The sequence below is a fragment of the Oncorhynchus kisutch genome, unplaced genomic scaffold, assembly GCF_002021735.2.
Source record: "Oncorhynchus kisutch isolate 150728-3 unplaced genomic scaffold, Okis_V2 scaffold4013, whole genome shotgun sequence".
Lineage (NCBI taxonomy): Eukaryota > Metazoa > Chordata > Actinopteri > Salmoniformes > Salmonidae > Oncorhynchus > Oncorhynchus kisutch.
The window spans coordinates 210,001-226,165 of record NW_022265958.1 but is presented as its reverse complement, the minus strand read 5'-3'; the positions used below and the strand labels follow the sequence as shown (position 1 = coordinate 226,165).

Here is a 16,165-nt window from a genome sequence, read left to right as displayed (position 1 = left end):
CGATGCAAAGATGGCCAACTCTCCTCCACTAATGCCCTCACCACACTGGATAAAACAACATGTTTATATGGAGAACGATGGGGTATCAGTCCACACAAAACACCAAGGAATGAGTCCTTTGTCATGTGTTTTTGTTTCTGTACATACACTGTACAAACACTATAATATAGTCTCGTCCCTTCAGATTGTATGATTCCAGAAAGCTCACCAGAGCATGTCTGAACATACAGTCATCAGTCTTTAAATAACTACTGCCAGACCTGGGTTCAAATACTATTAGAAATCTTTCAAATACTTTAATTGCTTGCTTTAACCTGCCTAGAATGACAGATGGGCAGTGTCCCATTGTGCTAGGCTAGCTCAATCAAGCCAGGCTAAAGTATTTGAAATGATTTCAAATACTATTTGAACCCAGGTGTGAGCACTAGGACCACAGGACACCACAGCTGTTGTCCATTATTACCAAGCCACCATCGCCTTGGAAACTGGGGTGTCGTGTCCCCTGAAGGTCCAGCAATCAAAACTACAGCTCTGGACAAAGCTACGCCGCTTTGTGAGTCTCTCTCTCTCTCTCTCTCTCTGTCGTGCTCTCTTTCTCTCTCTCCTCTCTCTCTCCTCCTCTCTCTCTCTCTCTCTCTCTCTCTCTCCTCTCTCTCTCTCTCTCTCTCTCTCGCTCTTTCTATCTCTCTGTCTGTCGCTCTCTCTCTCTCCGCTCCTCTCTCTCTGTCGTGCTTTCTTTCTCTCTCTCTCGCTCTCTCTTTCTATGTCTCTCTGTCTATGTCTCTCTCTCTCTCTCTCGCTCTTTCTCTCTTTCTATCTCTGTCTGTCGCTCTCTCTCTCTCTCTCTGTCTTTCTGTCTATGTCTATGTCTCTCTCTCTTTCTGTCTCTCTGGTCTATGTCTATGCCTCTCTCTCTGTCTGTCTGTCGCTCTCTCTATGTCTTTCTGTCTATGTCTCCTCTCTCTCTTTCTGTCTCTCTCTCTCTCTCTGTCTCTGTCTGTATGGGTAGTATTCCAACATGCCAGTACTCAGTCACTCAAACCAGCCATGCCTTTACAACATGCCAGTCACTAGTCTAATAGGATGTGGTCACTAGTCTAATATGATGTGGTCACTAGTCTAATAGGATGTGGTCACTAGTCTAATAGGATGTGGTCACTAGTCTAATAGGATGTGGTCACTAGTCTAATACGATGTGGTCACTAGTCTCATAGGATGTGGTCACTAGTCTCATAGGATGTGGTCACTAGTCTCATAGGATGTGGTCACTAGTCTAATAGGATGTGGTCACTAGTCTAATAGGATGTGGTCACTAGTCTAATAGGATGTGGTCACTAGTCTAATAGGATGTGGTCACTAGTCTAATAGGATGTGGTCACTAGTCTAATACGATGTGGTCACTAGTCTAATAGGATGTGGTCACTAGTCTAATACGATGTGGTCACTAGTCTCATAGGATGTGGTCACTAGTCTCATAGGATGTGGTCACTAGTCCACAGTGATCAGAAAGGACTTATGGTATGTGGTCACTAGTCCACAGTTATCAGAAAGGACTTATGGTATGTGGTCACTAGTCCACAGTGATCAGAAAGGACTTATGGTATGTGGTCACGAGTCCACAGTGATCAGAAAGGACTTATGGGATGTGGTCACTAGTCCACAGTGATCAGAAAGGACTTATGGGATGTGGTCACTAGTCCACAGTGATCAGAAAGGACTTATGGGATGTGGTCACTAGTCCACAGTGATCAGAAAGGACTTATGGGATGTGGTCACTAGTCCACAGTGATCAGAAAGGACTTATGGGATGTGGTCACTAGTCCACAGTGATCAGAAAGGACTTATGGTATGTGGTCACTAGTCCACAGTGATCAGAAAGGATTTATGGTATGTGGTCACTAGTCCACAGTTATCAGAAAGGATTTATGGGATGTGGTCACTAGTCCACAGTGATCAGAAAGGACTTATGGGATGTGGTCACTAGTCCACAGTGATCAGAAAGGACTTATGGGATGTGGTCACTAGTCCACAGTGATCAGAAAGGACTTATGGGATGTGGTCACTAGTCCACAGTGATCAGAAAGGACTTATGGGATGTGGTCACTAGTCCACAGTGATCAGAAAGGACTTATGGGATGTGGTCACGAGTCCACAGTGATCAGAAAGGACTTATGGGATGTGGTCACTAGTCCACAGTGATCAGAAAGGACTTATGGTATGTGGTCACTAGTCCACAGTGATCAGAAAGGACTTATGGGATGTGGTCACTAGTCCACAGTGATCAGAAAGGACTTATGGGATGTGGTCACTAGTCCACAGTGATCAGAAAGGACTTATGGTATGTGGTCACTAGTCCACAGTGATCAGAAAGGACTTATGGGATGTGGTCACGAGTCCACAGTGATCAGAAAGGACTTATGGGATGTGGTCACTAGTCCACAGTGATCAGAAAGGACTTATGGTATGTGGTCACGAGTCCACAGTGATCAGAAAGGACTTATGGGATGTGGTCACTAGTCCACAGTGATCAGAAAGGACTTATGGTATGTGGTCACTAGTCCACAGTGATCAGAAAGGACTTATGGGATGTGGTCACTAGTCCACAGTGATCAGAAAGGACTTATGGTATGTGGTCACTAGTCCACAGTGATCAGAAAGGACTTATGGGATGCTGCTTCTAAATGAGTTTTTAATGCCAAACTATGACCATTACATTTCACAAGCTGGAACAAAATCTATTGTACAACACTAAGTCTCTTTAAACAGGATCTGAAGGCTTTCAACAAGCCAAACTGTGATCAATTCTATTCACAAGCTTTGGCAATATAAACATGTGTTTCCCATGCCAAAAAAAAGCCCATTGAATTGAGAGGGAGGGAGAGAGAGAAAGAGAGAGTTTATTGTACAGTCTGTAGAGCACTGGGTTAACGGGTGCCTGCTGACCAGTGGTACAGTTGAAATGAACGCAACACCTTGTTAACAGTTATTTTTGACTGCAGGAATTTGGGCCCATTCTTTTTCCTGGAATAACTTCCACGCTCGGGTTGAGCATGAGCTCCTAATGTCCACACTTCCTCCTCTCTGCTCCCTCTGAGTGGGTTAGTTGTTAATGAGACAGACTCTGCCCTTGATTAAATCCTCACATTATCACTGGAGCTTTAGGGTCCCAAATGGCACCCTAGTCCCTACATCGTGCACTACTTCCCTCTGGGCCCTGGTCAAAAGAAGTGCACTATGTAGTGAATAGGATGCCATTTGGGACGCATACACATTTTAGAATAGAACAGAGCGAGGCCAAAGGGGGTCGGTAAGTCTTGAAATAAACAACTAATGTACTGCCCTGTGTTGTTAGCTTGTTGTCGTTTCCTGCTCTGCCTAGCAGGAAGAGCTTCAGGAGGGAGAAGCAGCTCTTTATAGGATTGCTGCTCTGCCTAGCAGGAAGAGCTTCAGGAGGGAGAAGCAGCTATTTATAGGATTGCTGCTCTGCCTAGCAGGATGAGCTTCAGGAGGGAGAAGCAGCTCTTTATAGGATTGCTGCTCTGCCTAGCAGGATGAGCTTCAGGAGGGAGAAGCAGCTCTATATAGGATTGCTGCTCTGCCTAGCAGGAAGAGCTTCAGGAGGGAGAAGCAGCTCTATATAGGATTGCTGCTCTGCCTAGCAGGATGAGCTTCAGGAGGGAGAAGCAGCTCTTTATAGGATTGCTGCTCTGCCTAGCAGGAAGAGCTTCAGGAGGGAGAAGCAGCTCTATATAGGATTGCTGCTCTGCCTAGCAGGAAGAGCTTCAGGAGGGAGAAGCAGGTCTTTATAGGATTGCTACTCTGCCTAGCAGGAAGAGCTTCAGGAGGGAGAAGCAGCTCTATATAGGATTGCTGCTCTGCCTAGCAGGATGAGCTTCAGGAGGGAGAAGCAGCTCTTTATAGGATTGCTGCTCTGCCTACAGGAAGAGCTTCAGGAGGGAGAAGCAGGTCTTTATAGGATTGCTGCTCTGCCTAGCAAGAAGAGCTTCAGGAGGGAGAAGCAGCTCTATATAGGATTGCTGCTCTGCCTACAGGAAGAGCTTCAGGAGGGAGAAGCAGCTCTATATAGGATTGCTGCTCTGCCTACAGGAAGAGCTTCAGGAGGGAGAAGCAGGTCTTTATAGGATTGACATGTAATGAGGAAGGGAGAGACATATTTACTGGCTTTAACGTCATTTGGGAGAGATTTTCTTACTCGCCTCCCAGACTTGTATCGAAATGTTTTATAAGATATCGATAGAGTTTGTACTCGCAGTGTGGGTGGGTGTGCATGTGTACGAACGTGTGTGTGTGTGTATGTGAACATACATGTTCACAGAGGGTGTGTTGCAGGGCTCGGGGGAGCATCCTGGGGGTTCCTCTCCCCAGAGCCTCTCTCTTTCTCTGGACACTGAACATGTGGAGCTCCCTCTTCTCCTCCTCACTGAGAGAGTGGCAGTACCGTACCTGGGAGGAGGGGGGGAAGAGAGAGAGAGGGAGAGAGAGAGGGAGGGGGGAGAGAGAGAGAGAGAGAGAGAGGGATGGGGAGAGAGAGAGAGAGAGAAGAGAGAGAGAGAAGAAAGAGAGAGAGGGAGGGGGAAAGAGAGAGAGAGAGAGAGAGAGAGGGAGGGGGAGAGAGAGAGAGAGAAGAGAGAGAGAGAAAGAGAGAAGAAAGAGAGAGAAAAGAGAGAGAAGAAGAAAGAGAGAGAAAAGAGAGAGAGAAATAACACCAACTCAGATTTTACGCAACAGATAAAACCTAAACCCTCACTGCTTCCACAACAGATGTATTTTATGGTTATGTTATGGAAGAACACATGTTCTTCCACTGGAGGCTCACCCCAAGGTTGGCATGAACGTGCACACATCAAGCCTGATGTTTAGAGCAGACAATTACCACACAGATAAATAAAAACGAGCGGAAGACTAACAACCAACAATGGGCTTTGTGGTTCCCTAACACAGCAAACAACGCTGGTACACAACGAGAGCCCTCGGAGCGCCGCTCTCTAAACGTTCTCTGGTGTGTGTGTGTGTGTGTGTGCCCTACTTTACGGAGGCCTTGTAAACCACAGCTATGCCTGGAATCTCCCCTTCTCCCCTGCTGCAGTATGCCGCTCTGCTCTGAGCCTGGCAGCAAACATCATAAAGTCACTCAGTCAGACGCTTTATTGTTCCAAGGAACAAACGCCTGCCCACCTACAGGACTGGAGCAGAGCAGTCAAAGATGCCCTCTGTGATAGCCTCACATAGCCCCTCTGCACATCTCCCAGTGTAAACTGTGCTGACTAAAGGCGTAGTTTACAATGTGGGTCCAAGGAGTGCTGGTTTACAATCTAGAAAGACATTACAAGGATCCGGTTGTGTTTAAATGCAGTTATGCACCATATGTTACTATGGTGATCCTAGTAGCCGATGTGAGTGGTTTGTCTTTACTAGAATACCTCCACTGTGACGAGGTGAAATTCTTTAGTTAGCATTAACCTGGCCTGATCCCAGATCTGTGTGGTTAAAGCCATCTCCGCTGACTATCACTGTCTGGGTGAAGCACATTCAGATCTGGGACCAGGGCCTGTATTCACAAAGAGTGTCTAGGATCAGGTTTGTGAATACCTGATCCGCTTTGTGAATACTAATCTCTCATGGACAGATGTATGTAAATTGAACTGGTACCGTAGAATCTGTTGGAATTGGAATGTGATCTGTGGGATAACGAGCAGCAATAGGTGTTTCGCAGGTTATTCGGACTAATCACGATTTTGCAGGTGTTAGCATCCTTCGAATTTGGAAGGGGAGGGGACATTCAACCCGTAACTTGCACAGAGAGAGGGTGGAGCTCCTCGTTCCGGTTCCGTTCCTCATTCTAGCATCTCTTAATTCCTTCTCTTAACACTTATGGACCCAGAACCTAATCAAGCAGCTGACCCATTACCTGAGACTTTAGTTCTGGGTTAACCGAGACTATGTGAATACAGAACTAGTAGATTAACTCTCTGTCCTGGGTTCAGTTCTTACCTCATTGTCATGAGGGGGCAGCTGGTACAGTAGACCCAGTAGATTAACTCTCTGTCCTGGGTTCAGTTCTTACCTCATTGTCATGAGGGGGCAGCTGGTAGAGTAGACCCAGTAGATTAACTCTCTGTCCTGGGTTCAGTTCTTACCTCATTGTCATGAGGGGGCAGCTGGTAGAGTAGACCCAGTAGATTAACTCTCTGTCCTGGGTTCAGTTCTTACCTCATTGTCATGAGGGGGCAGCTGGTAGAGTAGACCCAGTAGATTAACTCTCTGTCCTGGGTTCAGTTCTTACCTCATTGTCATGAGGCGGCAGCTGGTAGAGTAGATCCAGTAGATTAACTCTCTGTCCTGGGTTCAGTTCTTACCTCATTGTCGTGAGGGGGCAGCTGGTAGAGCAGCTGTCTGATCCTGTGTTTCTCTCCAGGACTGTTGACGTAGGGGACCTTGTCCTCTGGAAGACAGGAGAAATACTGCTGTACCTGGGGACGGAGGGACGGGGGGACGGAGGGAATGGTTAGAACAGTCTTAGTTCTGTCATACTGCAAATCCACCTTCAATCACACATGTTCCTGGTTGGTCTTAATGGTTTAGTAGTTCAGTTGGAGGGTGATGCTCACCCTAAAACACCAGGCATACCTCCAGGATCTGTACTGCCCTGCATCATAAATACCCCACTGGGCTCCAGGACAAGAGCACAATCACAGCTGCTTAAAGAGCTTTGTTCGGGCCAGATCCACCATGATATGCCAACAAAGGCCAGGGTCAGTCAGTCAGTCACAGTCAGTCAGTGGAAAATCACTCAGGTCACAGTTCATACAAGACTGGTGCTTCCGTTGACTGATTGACCATTTTTACAATAGTTATCCCACCAACCAACTACCTTTTCTTGATGAATGTTTCCATCTCTCCACCATGAGTTCATGACTATCTATGAATATGAAGACCCTGTTTTGCCTCCACACATTCTAGAGGTGTAGAGAGTGAAGGGCTGGGAAACAAGGGGGACTGGGTGGTGGTGGGGGGGTAAGGTTACAAAAACAAGGTATTTGGCTTGGGAGGCCTCCTGTTGATTTCAGACCTTCATTACTTCCATGTGTGCTCATGGTTAATGAGAGGGTGGGGGAGAGATAGAAGGAAGAGCGAGAGAGAGAGAGAGAGAGAGAGAGAAGAGCTTTTGGGAAAGAGAGAGAGAGCTTTGGGAAAGTGCCACATAGCCTGGAGTCAGAGGCCAGCCCCGTTTGCAGTCGGAGCTGAACTGTAAAGAAAGCAGCCAGTGTTAATGATGCTACAGCCACACAGTCAGCATCACTAGGAAGGAGGCATAAAACACTCTCAACCACTCTAGCCCCACAGGCTAACAGGCCACAGTAACGATCTGCTGAGGTTGCATGTTACTGCACTAACTGAAACAGGATGTGAACATGTATTTAAAATAGCTTGTACACTCTTAGAACCCTTTTAGGTTCTACACAGCACCTTGGTTTCTTCGGGTGTCCCCGTAGGATGATCCTTTGAACCCTTTTGAGTTCCATGTAGAACCCTCTTCTACATGGAACTCGAAAAAGTTCAAACTGGAACCGAAAAAGTTTCTTCTAAGGATGGAACCTACCTGGAACCAAAAGGGGTTCTCCCATGGGGGCAGCTGTAGAACTGTTTTGGAACCTTTTTTGTAAGAATGTATAGCTGATGCCACATTGGGACTTAATAGACTTCCGGCGCCGACAGAGATGGCCGCCTCGCTTCGCGTTCCTAGGAAATGATGCAGTATTTTGTTTTTTTACTTGTTATTTCTTACATTGGTACGCCAGGTCATCTTAGGTTTCATTACATACAGTCGGGAGGATAAGAGCAACGTCAACTCAACATCATTATGACCAGGAATACGACTTTCCCGAAGCGGATCCTGTGTTTTGCCCACCACCCAGGACAATGGATCAAATCAAATCAAATCACATTTTATTTGTCACATACACATGGTTAGCAGATGTTAATGCGAGTGTAGCGAACCTAAACAACGTCACCGTAAAAGGGGCAAACGAAGCGGTCTTCTGGTCAGGCTCCGGAGACGGGCACATCGCGCACCACTCCCTAGCATACTACTCACTAATGTCCAGTCTCTTGACAACAAGGTTGATGAAATCCGAGCAAGGGTAGCACTCCAGAGAGACATCAGAGACTGTAACGTTCTTTGCTTCACGGAAACATGGCTCACTCGAGTGACGCTATCGGAGTCGGTGCAGCCAGCTGGTTTCTTCACACATCGCGCTGATAGAAACAAGCATCTTTCTGGTAAGAAGAGGGGCGGATGGGTATTCCTTATGATTAACGAGATGTGGTGTGATCATAACAACATACAGGAACTCAAGTCCTTCTGTTCACCTGACTTAGAATTCCTCACAATCAAATGTCGACAGCATTATCTACCAAGAGAATTCTCTTTGATTATAATGACAGCCATATATATTCCCCCCCAAGCAGACACTTCGATGGCCCTGAACAAACTTTATTTGACTCTATGTAAACTGGAAACCACATATCCTGAGGCTGAATTCATTGTAGCTGGGGATTTTAACAAGGCTAATCTGAGAACAAGACTCCCTAAATTCTATCAGCATATCGATTGTGCAACCAGGGCTGGTAAAACCCTGGATCATTGTTATTCTAACTTCCGCAACGCATATAAGGCCCTCCCCCGCCCTCCTTCCAGAAAAGCTGACCACGACTCTATTTTGTTGCTTCCAGCCTATAGACAGAAACTAAAACAGGAAGATCCCGCGCTCAGGTCTGTTCAACGCTGGTCCGACCAATCTGATTCCACGCTTCAAGATTGCTTCGATCACCTGGACTGGGATATGTTCCGCATTGCGTCCAACAACAACATTGACGAATAAGCTGATTCGGTGAGCGAGTTCATTAGAAAGTGCATCGGCGATGTCGTACCCACAGCAACTATTAAAACATTCCCAAACCAGAAACCATGGATTGATGGCAGCATTCGCACGAAACTGAAAGCGCGAACCACTGCTTTTAACCAGGGCAAGGTGACCGGAAACATGACCGAACAGTGTAGCTATTCCCTCCGCAAGGCAATCAAACAAGCTAAGCATTAGTATAGAGACAAACTAGAGTTGCAATTCAACGGCTCAGACACAAGAGGTATGTGGCAGGGTCTACAGTCAATCACGGATTACAAAAAGAAAACCAGCCCCGTCGCGGACCAGGATGTCTTGCTTCCAGACAGACTAAATAACTTCTTTGCTCGCTTTGAGGACAATACAGTGCCACTGACACGGCCCGCTACCAAAACCTGCGGACTCTCCTTCACTGCAGCCGAAGTGAGTAAAACATTTAAACGTGTTAACCCTCGCAAGGCTGCAGGCCCAGACGGCATCCCCAGCTGCATCCTCAGAGCATGCGCAGACCAGCTGGCTGGTGTGTTTACGGACATATTCAATCAATTCTTATCCCAGTCTGCTTCAAGACATGCTTCAAGAGGTCAACCATTGTTCCTGTTCCCAAGAAAGCTAAACGACTACCGCCCGTAGCACTCACAGTTCTTTGAGAGACTAGTCAAGGACCATATCACCTCCACCCTACCTGACACCCTAGACCCACTCCAATTTGCTTACCGCCCCAATAGGTCCATAGACGACGCAATCGCAACCACACTGCACACTAACCCATCTGGACAAGAGGAATACCTACGTGAGAATGCTGTTCATCGACTACAGCTCAGCATTTAACACCATAGTACCCTCCAAACTCGTCATCAAGCTCAAGACCCTGGGTCTCAACCCCGCTCTGTGCAACTGGGTCCTGGACTTCCTGACGGGCCACCCCCAGGTGGTGAGGGTAGGTAACAACATCTGGGAGGAGGTGAGGGCCCTTGGAGTGTGGGGATGATGTGTGGAGATGATCGTGGACTTCAAGAAACAGCAGAGGGAGCACCCCCCTATCCACATCGTCGGGACAGTAGTGGAGAGGGTAGTAAGTTTTAAGTTCCTCGGCGTACACATCACGAACAAACTGAATTGGTCTACCCACACAGACAGCGTTGTGAAGAAGGCTCAGCAGCACCTCTTCAACCTCAGGAGGCTGAAGAAATTTGTCTTGTCACCAAAAGCACTCACAAACTTCTACAGATGCATAATCAAGAGCATCCTGTCGGGCTGTATCACCGCCTCTCCCGAGGGTAGTGAGGTCTGCACAACGCATCACCGGGGGCAAACTACCTGCCCTCCAGGACACCTACACCACCCGATGTCACAGGAAGGCCATAAAGATCATCAAGGACAACAACCACCCGAGCCACTGCCTGTTCACTCCGCTATCATCCAGAAGGCGAGGTCAGTACAGGTGCATCAAAGCAGGGTCCAAGAGACTGAAAAACAGCTTCTATCTCAAGGCCATCAGACTGTTAAACAGCCACTACTAACATTGAGTGGCTGCTGCCAACATACTGACTCAACTCCAGCCACTTTAATAATGGAAATTGATGTAAAAATGTATCACTAGCCACTTTAAACAATGCCACTTAATATAATGTTTACATACCCTACATTACTCATCTCATATGTATATACTGTACTCTATACCATCTACTGCATCTTGCCATCTGTATGTAATACATGTATCACTAGCCACTTTAAACTATGCCACTTTGTTTACATACCCTACATTACTCATCTCATATGTATACACTGTACTCGATACCATCTACTGCATCTTGCCTATGCCGTTCTGTACCATCACTCATTCATATATCTTTATGTACATATTCTTTATCCCTTTACACTTGTGTGTATAAGGTAGTTGTTATGGAATTGTTTGGTTAGATTACTTGTTGGTTATTACTGCATTGTCGGAACTAGAAGCACAAGCATTTCGCTAAAATCGCATTAACATCTGCTAATCATGTGTATGTGACAAATACAATTTGATTTGATTTGATTTAATAGTCGACTGGTTTTAACAGAGAAAATAGAGGGAAGCAACTGAGACAAATATATTTCAACAACATTCCAGCAAAAACAAGAGGTAATAGGACGGTAGTACTATGAACCCCTAAACCATGGGATGTATAGCCTAGCCCTAGACTGACTCACTCTGAAACAGAACTCTAAACCATGGGATGTATAGCCTAGCCCTAGACTGACTCACTCTGAAACAGAACTCTAAACCATGGGATGTATAGCCTAGCCCTAGACTGACTCACTCTGAAACAGAACTCTAAACCATGGGATGTATAGCCTAGCCCTAGACTGACTCACTCTGAAACAGAACTCTAAACCATGGGATGTATAGTCTAGCCCTAGACTGACTCACTCTGAAACAGAACTCTAAACCATGGGATGTATAGTCTAGCCCTAGACTGACTCACTCTTAAACAGAACTCTAAACCATGGGATGTATAGTCTAGCCCTAGACTGACTCACTCTGAAACAGAACTCTAAACCATGGGATGTATAGTCTAGCCCTAGACTGACTCACTCTGAAACAGAACTCTAAACCATGGGATGTATAGTCTAGCCCTAGACTGACTCACTCTGAAACAGAACTCTAAACCATGGGATGTATAGCCTAGCCCTAGACTGACTCACTCTGAAACAGAACTCTAAACCATGGGATGTATAGTCTAGCCCTAGACTGACTCACTCTGAAACAGAACTCTAAACCATGGGATGTATAGCCTAGCCCTAGACTGACTCACTCTGAAACAGAACTCTAAACCATGGGATGTATAGTCTAGCCCTAGACTGACTCACTCTGAAACAGAACTCTAAACCATGGGATGTATAGTCTAGCCCTAGACTGACTCACTCTGAAACAGAACTCTAAACCATGGGATGTATAGTCTAGCCCTAGACTGACTCACTCTGAAACAGAACTCTAAACCATGGGATGTATAGTCTAGCCCTAGACTGACTCACTCTGAAACAGAACTCTAAACCGTGGGATGTATAGCCTAGCCCTAGACTGACTCACTCTGAAACAGAACTCTAAACCATGGGATGTATAGTCTAGCCCTAGACTGACTCACTCTGAAACAGAACTCTAATCCATGGGATGTATAGCCTAGCCCTAGACTGACTCACTCTGAAACAGAACTCTAAACCATGGGATGTATAGTCTAGCCCTAGACTGACTCACTCTGAAACAGAACTCTAAACCATGGGATGTATAGTCTAGCCCTAGACTGACTCACTCTGAAACAGAACTCTAAACCATGGGATGAATAGTCTAGCCCTAGACTGACTCACTCTGAAACAGAACTCTAAACCATGGGATGTATAGTCTAGCCCTAGACTGACTCACTCTGAAACAGAACTCTAAACCATGGGATGTATAGTCTAGCCCTAGACTGACTCACTCTGAAACAGAACTCTAAACCATGGGATGTAATAGTCTAGCCCTAGACTGACTCACTCTGAAACAGAACTCTAAACCATGGGATGTATAGTCTAGCCCTAGACTGACTCACTCTGAAACAGAACTCTAAACCATGGGATGTATAGTCTAGCCCTAGACTGACTCACTCTGAAACAGAACTCTAAACCATGGGATGTATAGTCTAGCCCTAGACTGACTCACTCTGAAACAGAACTCTAAACCATGGGATGTATAGTCTAGCCCTAGACTGACTCACTCTGAAACAGAACTCTAAACCATGGGATGTATAGCCTAGCCCTAGACTGACTCACTCTGAAACAGAACTCTAAACCATGGGATGTATAGTCTAGCCCTAGACTGACTCACTCTGAAACAGAACTCTAAACCATGGGATGTATAGCCTAGCCCTAGACTGACTCACTCTGAAACAGAACTCTAAACCATGGGATGTATAGTCTAGCCCTAGACTGACTCACTCTGAAACAGAACTCTAAACCATGGGATGTATAGTCTAGCCCTAGACTGACTCACTCTGAAACAGAACTCTAAACCATGGGATGTATAGTCTAGCCCTAGACTGACTCACTCTGAAACAGAACTCTAAACCATGGGATGTATAGTCTAGCCCTAGACTGACTCACTCTGAAACAGAACTCTAATCCATGGGATGTATAGTCTAGCCCTAGACTGACTCACTCTGAAACAGAACTCTAAACCATGGGATGTATAGTCTAGCCCTAGACTGACTCACTCTGAAACAGAACTCTAAACCATGGGATGTAATAGTCTAGCCCTAGACTGACTCACTCTGAAACAGAACTCTAAACCATGGGATGTATAGTCTAGCCCTAGACTGACTCACTCTGAAACAGAACTCTAAACCATGGGATGTATAGTCTAGCCCTAGACTGACTCACTCTGAAACAGAACTCTAAACCATGGGATGTATAGTCTAGCCCTAGACTGACTCACTCTGAAACAGAACTCTAAACCATGGGATGTATAGTCTAGCCCTAGACTGACTCACTCTGAAACAGAACTCTAAACCATGGGATGTATAGTCTAGCCCTAGACTGAGTCACTCTGAAACAGAACTCTAAACCATGGGATGTATAGTCTAGCCCTAGACTGACTCACTCTGAAACAGAACTCTAAACCATGGGATGTATAGCCTAGCCCTAGACTGACTCACTCTGAAACAGAACTCTAAACCATGGGATGTATAGTCTAGCCCTAGACTGACTCACTCTGAAACAGAACTCTAAACCATGGGATGTATAGTCTAGCCCTAGACTGAGTCACTCTGAAACAGAACTCTAAACCATGGGATGTATAGTCTAGCCCTAGACTGACTCACTCTGAAACAGAACTCTAAACCATGGGATGTAATAGTCTAGCCCTAGACTGACTCACTCTGAAACAGAACTCTAAACCATGGGATGTATAGCCTAGCCCTAGACTGACTCACTCTGAAACAGAACTCTAAACCATGGGATGTATAGTCTAGCCCTAGACTGACTCACTCTGAAACAGAACTCTAAACCATGGGATGTATAGTCTAGCCCTAGACTGAGTCACTCTGAAACAGAACTCTAAACCATGGGATGTATAGTCTAGCCCTAGACTGACTCACTCTGAAACAGAACTCTAAACCATGGGATGTATAGTCTAGCCCTAGACTGACTCACTCTGAAACAGAACTCTAAACCATGGGATGTATAGTCTAGCCCTAGACTGACTCACTCTGAAACAGAACTCTAAACCATGGGATGTAATAGTCTAGCCCTAGACTGACTCACTCTGAAACAGAACTCTAAACCATGGGATGTATAGCCTAGCCCTAGACTGACTCACTCTGAAACAGAACTCTAAACCATGGGATGTATAGTCTAGCCCTAGACTGACTCACTCTGAAACAGAACTCTAAACCATGGGATGTATAGTCTAGCCCTAGACTGAGTCACTCTGAAACAGAACTCTAAACCATGGGATGTATAGTCTAGCCCTAGACTGACTCACTCTGAAACAGAACTCTAAACCATGGGATGTAATAGTCTAGCCCTAGACTGACTCACTCTGAAACAGAACTCTAAACCATGGGATGTATAGCCTAGCCCTAGACTGACTCACTCTGAAACAGAACTCTAAACCATGGGATGTATAGTCTAGCCCTAGACTGACTCACTCTGAAACAGAACTCTAAACCATGGGATGTATAGTCTAGCCCTAGACTGAGTCACTCTGAAACAGAACTCTAAACCATGGGATGTATAGTCTAGCCCTAGACTGACTCACTCTGAAACAGAACTCTAAACCATGGGATGTATAGTCTAGCCCTAGACTGAGTCACTCTGAAACAGAACTCTAAACCATGGGATGTATAGTCTAGCCCTAGACTGACTCACTCTGAAACAGAACTCTAAACCATGGGATGTAATAGTCTAGCCCTAGACTGACTCACTCTGAAACAGAACTCTAAACCATGGGATGTATAGCCTAGCCCTAGACTGACTCACTCTGAAACAGAACTCTAAACCATGGGATGTATAGTCTAGCCCTAGACTGACTCACTCTGAAACAGAACTCTAAACCATGGGATGTATAGTCTAGCCCTAGACTGAGTCACTCTGAAACAGAACTCTAAACCATGGGATGTATAGTCTAGCCCTAGACTGACTCACTCTGAAACAGAACTCTAAACCATGGGATGTATAGTCTAGCCCTAGACTGACTCACTCTGAAACAGAACTCTAAACCATGGGATGTATAGTCTAGCCCTAGACTGACTCACTCTGAAACAGAACTCTAAACCATGGGATGTAATAGTCTAGCCCTAGACTGACTCACTCTGAAACAGAACTCTAAACCATGGGATGTATAGCCTAGCCCTAGACTGACTCACTCTGAAACAGAACTCTAAACCATGGGATGTATAGTCTAGCCCTAGACTGACTCACTCTGAAACAGAACTCTAAACCATGGGATGTATAGTCTAGCCCTAGACTGAGTCACTCTGAAACAGAACTCTAAACCATGGGATGTATAGTCTAGCCCTAGACTGACTCACTCTGAAACAGAACTCTAAACCATGGGATGTAATAGTCTAGCCCTAGACTGACTCACTCTGAAACAGAACTCTAAACCATGGGATGTATAGCCTAGCCCTAGACTGACTCACTCTGAAACAGAACTCTAAACCATGGGATGTATAGTCTAGCCCTAGACTGACTCACTCTGAAACAGAACTCTAAACCATGGGATGTATAGTCTAGCCCTAGACTGAGTCACTCTGAAACAGAACTCTAAACCATGGGATGTATAGTCTAGCCCTAGACTGACTCACTCTGAAACAGAACTCTAAACCATGGGATGTATAGTCTAGCCCTAGACTGACTCACTCTGAAACAGAACTCTAAACCATGGGATGTATAGTCTAGCCCTAGACTGACTCACTCTGAAACAGAACTCTAAACCATGGGATGTATAGCCTAGCCCTAGACTGACTCACTCTGAAACAGAACTCTAAACCATGGGATGTATAGTCTAGCCCTAGACTGACTCACTCTGAAACAAAACTCTAAACCATGGGATGTAATAGTCTAGCCCTAGACTGACTCACTCTGAAACAAAACTCTAAACCATGGGATGTGTAGCCTAGCCCTAGACTGACTCACTCTGAAACAGAACTCTAAACCATGGGATGTATAGCCTAGCCCTAGACTGACTCACTCTGAAACAGAACTCTAAACCATGGGATGTATAG

At 45.7% G+C, this 16,165-nt stretch overlaps 1 protein-coding gene across 1 annotated transcript in view; it reads right to left on the bottom strand.

Moving 5' to 3' along the window:
* Window positions 1-6: 6 nt before the first annotated feature.
* The window catches only part of LOC109883931 (prickle-like protein 1), a gene marked incomplete at its 3' end in the record, with an annotated part of 25,791 nt that continues 9,632 nt past the window's right edge, over window positions 7-16,165 (bottom strand). The window contains exons 3-5 of the mRNA XM_031821757.1: window positions 6,378-6,491; window positions 4,327-4,464; window positions 7-45 (exon numbers count right to left, since the gene is read on the bottom strand). Of these exons, the coding sequence (XP_031677617.1) occupies window positions 7-45; window positions 4,327-4,464; window positions 6,378-6,491 (291 nt within the window). The remainder of the gene's footprint in view (window positions 46-4,326; window positions 4,465-6,377; window positions 6,492-16,165) is intronic.